The sequence below is a fragment of the Heliconius melpomene genome, chromosome 7, assembly GCF_056956725.1.
Source record: "Heliconius melpomene rosina isolate 202511_hmr_F chromosome 7, ASM5695672v1, whole genome shotgun sequence".
In the NCBI taxonomy this organism is placed as follows: domain Eukaryota; kingdom Metazoa; phylum Arthropoda; class Insecta; order Lepidoptera; family Nymphalidae; genus Heliconius; species Heliconius melpomene.
In genome coordinates this window covers 7,912,135-7,924,182 of record NC_140395.1, presented here as the reverse complement: position 1 = coordinate 7,924,182, position 12,048 = coordinate 7,912,135, and the positions used below count along the sequence as shown (strand labels likewise).

The following is a 12,048-nucleotide window of genomic DNA, read 5'->3' as shown; positions in this document are numbered from 1 at the left end:
TCATTTGACATTTATAAAATAGATAAAAATATACTTTAAATTGGCCTTTCTTAACTTTGAAGGACATTAAATTGACAGCCCAACAAATGAATACAATGAACGTAAAGAAATTTGGTTGCTTATAATTTGGACATTTTCACATTTTCCGCCGAATTCTGGAGGAATTGTGTGTTGAGTGGAGGAACTCAACGCTGCGCTTTGCCTTCGAGGCAAGAACTCACAACCTATCGCGTTTACAGTCAATAGCTTGTGCCCATCATGTTTATTAAAAAATTAATCAGAATCAGAAATCGGCAGAAAGTGGAGAACGGAGTGTTTAACACTAGATTCCCTCTGTCCACCCTGCTGTATGCGGGATACAGCATGAAGCTGATTCATGTTTATTTATTACATTTTTTTATGTCAGTCGCAAATTATTGATTATGTATGTGGTGAAGTTGTTCAAATTCACTTTTTTCTTATAGTCTTGTGAGAATAAATAATACTGGTTGTTTATTTCTTAAGTTTGCAATGACAGACGTCACAACCTTGACGGAAAGCAGCGACTAATAAAATTAACACCTACAGACTTGTAATGGTCATATGCGAACTAAAAACATATACACGATATATTGGCGACTGTGATATTAGTGAATATTTTTGATTAATACATATTCTTTATATAGACACAAATTAAAAGTATTAAACTTTTCGTTTATTTAAGTTGGTTTGCTAACTTGTTATACTTTATTTATTCATCTTCATCCTCCTGGCATTAATCCCGGCTATTGCCAAGGTCTGCCTTCCTACTCAACCTACTCCACTTTGCACGGTCTTTTGCGTCCTCGGTGGTAAGACCATTGGCTCTCATGTCCTGCATCACGACATCCAACCAGCGCTTCCTTGGGCGTCCGGGAGGTCTCACTATAGAAACTGATACAGCAAGGCACTTGCATCCGACATAGTTGTTAGGTGACTTTATTTATACATGTTATTACCTAAATATGAAAGCTTAGGTTATGTAGATAGGATCATTGATATGAACTTTAGAAGAAGCATTCTGTAAACAAGGTCTTGTAAAAATGACTTGATCTTCACACATTAGCTAACGTCATTGGCGGTTCGTGCCAAATCACGCTAGTCATATGACGTTTTAACGTTTCCTATTACAAGTTGTGAATATAAATTAAGCAAAAACTATATTGTACATAGCGCATATAAAAAAACTATTATAATTTAGCAGGAACAGAATAAGCTTAAATATAATATTATTTATTATTTGTTGGAACGTTATATTACCTATGTTTTGTTATAAAAATAATATTAAAAAAAAATAGAAAATAATAATGAGATTTGAGAAGCTACATCCTATTGCAGGGCACGTCACGTTATTCCGTTGTAACTTTATATCAGCTATCTGTGACCTAGAAACGCATACAGGCTGTACAGTGTAAGTACATTCAAGTCCACAATAGGGCATAAAATCTACTGGCGCTGGTTCCGCTGCCCTACAAAAACCACGATCGATCCAAATAGTTCAATACCCTAACAGTTCCATTCCATCCATTACTTAAAATCGTTTTATCGCTATATGTTGTATGGTTTCAATATTTTCCAATATAGAAAGAGGTATGGCTCTTTATATTCAAAAACATTTAATAATATTTACCAGAGGCACAATGGTGTGACTGTAAGCGGACAGTTGTGGGTTCGATCTTCACTAAAACAAATGAATTATTATATCTTAATATTTTCATTTCTTCGCTCTGGCACCAAGGCAAAATCTCACCAATGAGTTCCACCACTCAACACGCAATGCCTTGAAAAATTCGGCGGAAAGTGGGGGAACGGAGAGTCTTGGTTTCATCTGCCTACCCATATGCATGTATGCAGGATAGAGCCTCAAGCAGATTTTTTTAAATATTTAACAGGATACATATATTACTCGAAAATAAAAAAAAAATAGATAAACAACGCACGCCTAAAGTCTAACGTCCATACACTTGCATACTACAATTATTAGTCAACGTAATTATTTGATTTCACCTGGTCCACTTTCCTAACATTATACATATCGTATGCAAATAAACAAAATAAATATGTACCTACCGGTAACAATACAGGCAACCGTGTAGCGTAAATATTTTTTTACACAGTGCATGCATCAGTATGTAAAGTGAGTCACAGTTTCGAACTAGCTTATTAAATGTTGCAACACCCACTTGCAGTGATATGATTCGAATTGTAAATATGGAAAGCCGAGTCTGTTATTAGTGTCGATATCCCTTTATGAATTATAGTGGAAATTTGGTCTTATATATATAATCTTTTAATTTTTAAGTAGCTAAGTATGTCTTTATAAATATAAAAATTGTTTAGTTTTTAAGTTAGCACATATAATACCCATGGGAACCATTTTATTGAGTATTTAAAGTCTAAATGCCATAAAACTCTTTTAATAAAACGAAAAAAATATGTCTCAATCTTAGATATTGGTTTATATATCAGTTATATAAATTGTCATAATAATTTACTTAACAAAATCAAACTTCTCCATATTCCGCTGAAGTAATAAATTTTTGTCAAAACTGATCGCAGCAGACTGTGGGACGTCGCGAGCCAATTATAGACAACATTAATAGTACACTTTATATCTGCAAGACTATTCGCCGCGAGTGAAATACGAGTATACCGGCTTGGAATAATGCCAGCCCCAGTTCAATGAAATCATAATACTGGAAGTGGTCGTTCATTTTTTATTATTATAATAAAACTTGTTGAAACTTGTGTATGTTTATTGTATTGTTATTTAATCCGTTCATTGTATTCAAATAAAAACAAAAATGTAAGCCAATAGTGGCGCAGGAGCACTAAATATTCCTCTAGAATTCTGCGGAAAATGGGGAATGGAGTGTCTTAACATTAGGTTTCTTTTGCCTACCCTGCTGTGACGCTTAAAAAAATATCTATTTCCTCTTGTGAATTCATAATTTATATTCTGCTCATATTCAAAGTAGTAAGTAAATTAACGCAAAAATATAATTAATAATGAATATTCCATACGTTAATAATAAATTTCAGTTAATGTCAATTGTAATTATTTTTTTTTGTATAGCCTTATATTATTTGGAAACAAATATAAATATAATATTAATCAGCTTCACGCTGTACCCCGCACACAACAGGATAGGCATAGGGAACCTAGTGTTAAGACACTCCATTCTGCACTTTCTGACTAATCCTGTAGGCATTGCGTGTTGAGTGGCAGAACTCAACGCCGCGCTTTGCCTCGACACCAGAGCGAAGAAATGGAAATATAAACGTAAATAAATATTTCACTTCCTCGAGTGGGGATCGAACCAACAACCGTCGCGTTACAGTCACACCCTTGTGCCGCTGCGCCAAGACGGCTTAAAAACAAATATAATTTTAAAAATTTATATCAATGTTTAAAGTTCTATCATGTTGTATCAAGATTTATATCAGCCCTATCCCTTTAATTTAGAATCGATGTGGAATGTAACTGTACATTAAATACTCATTCCAATATATCCAGAAAGACTTATCGAACATTTTTGTGAAATTCTTAAAATTTATTAGGTACCTAAGATCATTCGAAATTTACTTCAAAGGAATTTTAAATAACCCTATTATTTTTATAGATGTTTGGACATTGTGAGTTTTCATAATCATTATAAATATTTTGACATGTTTTATTATTATTGCCTTTAGTTTTTTTTTTTTGGGACATTGGAAAAGTGATATGTGCTCAACTGGCACGTTCGGAACGCCATAATTAAAGAACCATATCATAGTTATTTTTTTACTTATAATTAAAATATAGAAAAAAAAAGAGAATAGTAGCTAGGGTAGCAGTTATTTAAAATATTTGTATTTATGCCTTTATCGATAAATACATTGATATCTATTAGTAGAAGATTTCAACTTGTATTCTTGAATGGAGGCCATGAAAAATTCTTTATTTCTATAAAAGAAGTAAAATTTTATCTAGGTTATAATTATTTCGTAGTATAATTAAAAGATCTATGACTAATCCACAAGTAGCGTCATTCACAGTTGCCCTAATAAGGAGCCGAACACTCAAACTGAAGGTGTTCTTGATTAACGTTAATCAACTTGGTTTGAAGTAAACGTTATCTATATGTCCTTTAACTTAGTAAGTATATATATATGAGGCCAGCCGTGGCGCAGGAGCACTGTAAACACGACTTCAATTCCTACTTGAGGAAATGAAATATTTATTTAAATTTATATTTTAACTTCTTCGCTCTGGTGTAGATGAAAAGCGTGGCGTTAAGTTCCGCCACTCAATACGCAATGCTTCCAGTATTCGACGGAAAATGGAGTGTCTCAACACTAGTCAACACACTCAACACACAACACGAGTTTCACTCTTCAACACTAGTTTCCCTCTGCCTACCCTGCTGTATGCGGTATACAGCGTGAATTTGACATTGTGTTTTTAAAAAAAAAAGAAAAATATGATGCATAAATTCATAACCACTGAACGGCTGCACTGAAAAACAATTTATAAAACCAATATACCATATATAACACGTCCACAGTCGAAAGTTCAGCTTGGTTATTAATTATTGCATTATTTATTAAAGAATATGAAGTGATTTAAATATGAAGAGGTATCTTCGCGCCTGGAGCTTGTGAATCAGACCGATCTACCCGGTAGTGACTGCTATGCAGACCGTAAACGTTATGCGACGGCCATCACACCTAGGGCTACCACGACATGCATTTTCTCAAGATTGTCTATAAAATACATTATAATTAACAATAAGAGACGTACGCAATAATCACACTATAATTAAAAATAATAACTGTAAATTAATAACAAATCTAGATTATTGGTAAGAATTCATCAAAAATAGTCAATTTGCAATTTACAGTTGCTCTTTTATATTTTAATGTTTTTTATAACTTAGTGTTAAGACACTCTGCTCTCAATTTTCCGCCGAATTTTTCGAGGCACTATGATAATATTAATAAAACATTATAATAGGTTAATAACCGAATCCAGGCACACCCTTGTGCCCCTGCCTATCCACGGTCTCATCAACGACTTAAGTATTTATACAATTTTAATTCCAACAGTGGGTTGCAATAGCAACCCTGATAACACCTAGTTGTCCATTTACAGTATTCCAAAGACAACGGACATTGCATACCAGAATAGTTTTTTATAGGAATAAATATAAATATATTTTTTCCCCATTAAATATTATTTATTTATGATTATTTTATGACTATGAAACTGGCAAATAATGCTATCATGATTTTAAAATGTAAAAACTAAATGAATTTGGCATAAACATTTACTTTAATCATATTTATCTCAAGTAGGTAGGTTTATCTACCGAAATTTATTTAAAATTTGTATAATTTGAGGCAGATATCGTCGTCAAGGGCATAAGCGTGTAACTGTAACGCGAAGGTTGCGAATTCGATTCCCACTTGGGGTAATTTATTATTATTTATTAACATTTTCATTTCTTCGCTCTGGTACCAAAAGCGCAGCATTTAGTTCGACCACTTAAAAAAGCAATACCTATAAAATTTGGCGGAAAGTGGGGAAGAGTGTCTTAGTAATAGGTTCCGTCCCTCCATTTACCATGCTATATGCGGTAAAAAAAATAAGCAGTGTAGCTCTTAGATGAAAATAAATATTATATTAATGTATTATAATAGGCAATAAAAATTAGATTTCTTCAAAGGTTTCTTAGAAACGGCACCAAATATCGATATGTATGTCTGGTTAAAAACGACGAGAAATTTTTCGATACAGTATCTAAGTGAAATGCCTTTAGATAATATTCACTATCAAAATCCAAACCGTTACACCGTGGTCGCTTACTGCGAACAATAGCGAGGCTTAGGTGTGGGTAGGACTCTCGAATACGAAATGTTGATTCTAATGCGATTATATTACATGCATTCTATAACTTACAAAAAATGACAGTTAAGCAAAACTTTTTACTACTTATTTTGGGACCGTCGATGCGCAGTGATTCAGCTTTTTATCGTAGATGCGATGGTCGTGTGTTCGATTGTTTATATTTAGATTATTTTAATTTTTACGCTCTGGTAGAGAAATACGAGCGGATTGTCAGAAACAAACGCTACGCTCTCTGCATACCTCTTTCGCCTCGTTCACCGTCATCAACTTCTTCATACATGCCCTCCGGGGAGTCCTCATGCTTTTTATGTGACGTTCCTCCAGTATTTTTGATACTGTGTTTTCGAAGGTCAACAGGTTTTCCCCTACCTCTCTTACCACTCACCTTTCCTTTTCCACAACAGTGTTTAGTAATATTTGTAAATAACGCAAAATTTACTAAATATTTTTTTATTACTATATTTGAAGACCGCACCGCGAATTTACAACAAAAAATATTTTGTAGACGAACTCCTCTAATCGTAGAATTCTTGGATTTCGAACGTGACTAAAAACGAGTTTGACTCGTACCTACAGTGAAATCTACTATTAACTAATCTTTACTTTACTTTGTGTTTTTATTCTTTATTTTTTTGTTAAGATATACCGAAACCAATTGTAACAAATTAAGAATTTAAAAATTTTAAAGTTATATAATATTAGCAATTACCACCTAGCAACTGCATTTCATACTGCAATAATGCATATTGTGTGGATTCGTCAAAAATATATATATTTTTATTTTTCAATATTTTTACAGTTTAATACAACGAGAAATGCTAAATGAAATTTGAGCTGAACGTCGTAAACTCGAGAATGATTAAACGTACATTTGTTTTATCTAAAATCAATAAAAAATACATTATAATAATTTTTCAATACAATTATTAAAAATGACAATCAACACATTAAGTATCATTAATATTTCAGTTTTACTGTATTTCGCATCAAGTAGGGCAGGCAGAGGGAGTCGCGTGTTCGCCAGTTTCCGCTGAATTCTGGAGGCATTGTGTGTTGAGTGTAGGAACTCAACGCCGCGCTTAGTCTCGACAGTTTTTAAATAAATATTTTATTTCCCCGAGTGGGAATCAACCCATAAACTATTGCGTTTACAGTCACACGCTTGTGCCCCTGCGCCATAATTCGTCCTAGTATTGTCAGTATTGTAAGAAAATATTGTTTATTGTTGCTTTTGTTTACAGATACTTATATTCGAGGACCACGGTTGGAAGGCGACGTGAATCGGTAGGTTATTCGTACATTTATTTTATAATAATCATAAAAAATATTTTCGAATACGTTACAATAAATGGAAAGTTATTATGAAGAAAGAAAGAAAATAGTATAATATGAACGTAATTCGTTGAAATCTATTAATTAGTGAATAATTAATTTAAAATTTAAGTTAATCTACAAAAATGTAGACGTTCTATAAAACTTCTAGAAAACTTTATTTTTAAATAATTTAAAAATGTCTTAATGTAATACAAAAGTGAGGTAAACAATTTTAGATTTAAAAACTAGTGCATTCGATTGCGCAATGGAGGTCGATGGCACCGCACCCGCAGTGAGCTAAAACTTATTGTTCCTTTATAAAAACTTCGCTCGAATCATTTCACTAACGTTTTATATTTTTTAACTTTCCATTTCATATTAGCCAATTTGATGTCCCTTTCAGAGTCGTTTTGTTTAGCTCTTGAGGAAATAAAACATTTAAAAAAAAACACCGTCGTGGCCCAACGGCACAAGGGTGTGACTGTAACGCAACTCTTGTGGGTTCGATCCCCACTTGAGTAAGTGAATATTTCTTCGCTCTGATGTCTGCTTCTGCCACCCAATACGCAATGCCTCCAGAATTCGGCAGAAAGTGCGGAACGGAGTGTCTAAACACTAGGTTCCCACTGCCTACCCTGTTGTGTGCGGGATACAGCGTATACACTTAATTAATTTATGCATATTTAAATTAAATACAAAAGAACTTCTAATTTTATTCACAAACATTCGAATACCAAGGCTACTGATGCCGGTTCTTAAATTTGAGTGAATGTGTGTTCTCGGTCTATTTGGTAAAATTTCGTTTCTTAATGGCATGGCATTGGTAAAGCAATGTTGTAGAGAACCGAGGCAACGTAACGGAAAAATGAAATACTAGCTATGATATGTGTAGATGTTAAAGATACAATGTAAATAATTATAATAATAATACGTATAATAATCTTTTCCCCCTAGCTTAAAAACACTATAAAAACACTATAAAATTACATATAATTTCTTCTACGTTTAAAACTTAATAAATAATACAGTAAGTATATTATACTAATAAAAATACACTGAAATAAATTCTAAAGCCTCAATCATGAATCAACAATTAGTTACAATTTCTTTCAACAATTTGATTAAAATGAGAAGATCATTAAAAGTAATTGTCAATCAAAAAAATAGCAAACATTTTTTAAAATATTGTGATGAAAAATTTAATTAGCTACGTGTTGTAATTTAATATCACTTATTTTACACAAAAGGTAATCTGTAATCATTACGAAAATACGAAAATAAAGATGAGAAAAATTGTATTCTTGTATTAGGTATTTTTAAGTAACTGAGTCTATTATAATTTTCACTCTTATTAAATATTTTTGGCATTTCTATACTTTTAACAGATCGCAAATTCACTGATTTGTAAGAAAACAATTACTGCAGAACTAAATAAATTTCAATAGTACAATAGTATATAATTTTATGGTTAATTCATCAAATATTAGCTAAATATAATAATATTTTATAATATATGTATATCTAATTATATCCAATTTTATAATTATGTTATTGTTTATAATTTCTAAGCAATTCAAATGCTATAAAAGTATTTTTCTCGATTTCTAATTTTGGCGACAGAAATCAATTTTCGTGCATCAATTTTAGCATTAAAATTATAACACTTTTCAAATTTTCTGTAATATTTTAAACAAGTTAAAACTATCGATGTCGTTATTGTGAATTTCAAAACAAAGTGCAAATAATCTTAAATCATGTGTTTTCAGAAATAAACAACAGCTGTCATTAGTTGAAGGATTTTTTTCATGTTATAGTCATAAACTATGAGTATGTGCATTTTATACAAACTGATTATATTGAAACTTTTAACATGATTGTAAGTAAATATAATTTTTACTCGGTACCTTCGTGTTTATTGGCATTGGAACAATACTGATGTATTGGTGACGATAGCTTTTAAATTATTATAAAGAAATAATAAATAGTTAATATATATATACAATTTCTTCTATATATACAAAAAAAAAACAAATTAGATAAATTCAAACGCTTTAATCAATGGAGGCACATAGGTAGGTATGTGTGATTTATAATAACTGCTACCTAATTTAGTTTATTATAATTGTAAACTCACATGATAAGCTTTTTTTTTTTTATTAATTACCAACTTAAACTAGTTCAATATATCGAAATGTAAAATTTTGTCATTGTCATTCACCACCTATCAGTGCTTAACGTAATTGGTTTTAAAAACTATCTCAGTATGCCCTAATTTGTTCTCGCAACGGCAATAGATTCTAAACACTACGTACAAAGCGAAAAAGAATAGTGATTTTGTAACTAATTCATTTTAAACGTGTCCGTCACATTACCCTTTTTATAAACTAGTTACCGTTCGTTAGTAATTGTTAACAATAACTGTTTTTATATGTAGTTTATAGGTAATACCGTACTATTAGATGTTGCATAAGAACTACGTTACAGGGCAGTCGACGGCGGCACTCGGTCGTCGGCGCCGGCCAGTTATAAGAAAAAACAAATAAATATAGTGAACAGACTCAAGCTACTCGTGTTTAAAGTGAAAATAACAGTGTGCGTAGAATTAATAAATTGAAACGGGGTAGTGAAATTAAGTTGTAAAGTCTGTTGTCATTTAAGTATGTACAAGGAAGGAAAGTTTGCATTTGCAAATAGTTTATACGAAACTCGGAATGCTGATGAACAAACTGGTCTTGTACAGTTGTCGCTGAATGTCGTCGGTTTGCTCTTTTTTAGACGTTTCAATATCGAGTTGTAATTATTAAAGTAATAATTTCTATTTTTACGTCGTACAGGCTTTAATAGCATTAATTATGAATCGATATAAAATAATTAGCTAGTAAATCGATTTTGTTTCATGCAAAGGATGTATTGCTTGTGCAATAAAAACGTCCGTAGCGTTTTTTAATGTTAGGTTTATTTATGTAGGTATAACAAAATGTAAGATTCTTTTATAAAAGAAGAATTGGAAGTTATAACTGTCTTCTGATATAAAGTAAACAGGAACAAAGTTAAAAAAACCTCAAAATGACTAATGATGCGTATTTCCAACAAACGTAAAACATTAACTTTGTTCAATATCACGTCTAATTTAAAAAAACTGAAGAATATCTCATTTAGCTTGTCTATTACTCTGTGTTGCCATTTTAACAAATACAGTTTGGAGAACAAAGAATACCGTCATCTTCCTCTTAGTTTGACGTATCTACCAAATCGGTTTTTCTGATAGATTCCTCGGTTTTTACGTGACTTTTGTTTCTTGTAACTTAAATTAATGTATCTTTATGATTATTTTTACTTACAAGTCCACATCTTCTCGCGGTTTAAACAAGTAATAAGTCTGAAACGGCTGCAATATAAATATATAATGATAGTCTTATACCGATAACTGTAGATGACGTCTTGATCAATGAAGCAAATTGGAGCGAATGCAATGTGATATTTCTTAAGATACCTGTGCAGAGAGCGTGAAGTCTGTAATGTGTGAAAACAAATTATAAAACATCAAAATTTTTAAAATGTGGATTTTTTGAGTTATTTTGTAATTAAAAAATGCACTTAACCTCTTTATTTAATTTAAGTAACTTCAATTAAGTATATTATAAATGTTTTGGTATGAGAAATTCACTATTCATATCTATTATCAATAAATACGTAATAAATATAGTATTTCAAAGTGCAAATTTAAAAATAGCTCACATACCAAAATTATTGTAATATCAACCAAACAATGGCAAAAAAAGTGAAAACACGGTTAGATTCGCGCATTCGGTACCAGCCGCACCTTTTACATCGAGACCTGATAACACAGTTTCTTATCAGATTCTATGTTAACAATGAACAAAATTGATAAAACTAACTGAGAAGTTAAATATATTATTTGACTTTTTTGTAGGTACTTACATTCATTGTAAAATTTGAAGGTTCAAAGGTCCAAATGCTTGTAAATAAACACAAAAGTCAATATAATTTCTAAATAAAGACAACATAAATAAACTTAATTTCGGAAGTGTAAATTAAAAAGTGTAAATGAGTGATATTCATCATCAATGTTGACTTATATGTCGGAGATTGTGATAGTGTTGAAAGGTGAACCACTTGACGGCGCTCGTCTGCTAGAGGCATGGTGGCGGGCACTGCTTCTCATTGCTCGTCTCTTTGTGTACTGCTGCAGAATCCTCAACCAAATTATATATGGTAGGCATAGAAGTCTTGTAATGGTATATTTGTACCTATAGTCTCCAATTTAAAAAAGGATAAATTCTTATATATTATGTATTTTAGCCCATATTTTGAAATCGCTCTCAAGTTTGAGATCGATCTTGAGAGGGATTTATAAATACGGGCCTTCGTTTTTCTTACTACAGAATAAGTATGTAGATAAGCATCCAAAACTAAAATTCTAAAATTCCCTTGTACGTCATTGCAATATTGTATTTAATTAGTTTATATAAAATTACTTTAGGGCACTTTCTTCCATATTTTAAATGATAGCTTAATCCAATTTTACTTCTGTATATAATATAGTGGTAACAATGTTTTTCGAAATTATTACGATAACACGAATACGATAAAAATGTAAAGATATCAGGCACTGTCTCATTTAATTGTTGATTAAATCTGTTTAGAATTGATAAAATACTTAATTATATATTTAGCTACCGCTGGTATCGCATCTAGGACATTCGTGATGAATATATATTAGTAATTCGTGATGAATACTTTTGTACTTTATTGCAAGTAAATTTATTATGTACAAACAATAGATAATTAGATACTTTGATAAG

General features: G+C 31.5%; 1 protein-coding gene across 8 annotated transcripts in view; it reads left to right on the top strand.

Annotated features, from left to right (window-relative positions):
- Nucleotides 1-12,048, top strand: part of nuf (rab11 family-interacting protein nuf) — a 57,489-nt gene that overhangs the window by 10,442 nt on the left and 34,999 nt on the right. Inside the window, exons 1-2 of one of the 8 annotated variants that reach the window (XM_085188094.1) lie at nucleotides 9,725-9,879; nucleotides 11,157-11,458. The exons of 1 other annotated variant lie outside the window; for it this stretch is intronic. In XM_085188094.1, coding sequence (XP_085044220.1) covers nucleotides 11,311-11,458 — 148 coding nt within the window. In that variant the 5' untranslated portion in view covers nucleotides 9,725-9,879; nucleotides 11,157-11,310. Of the gene's footprint in view, nucleotides 1-7,149; nucleotides 7,193-9,724; nucleotides 9,880-10,569; nucleotides 10,593-11,156; nucleotides 11,459-11,911; nucleotides 11,998-12,048 lie in introns of those variants that run through there. 6 more of the 8 variants (XM_085188093.1, XM_085188092.1, XM_085188090.1 and 3 more) reach the window with 6 other exon arrangements.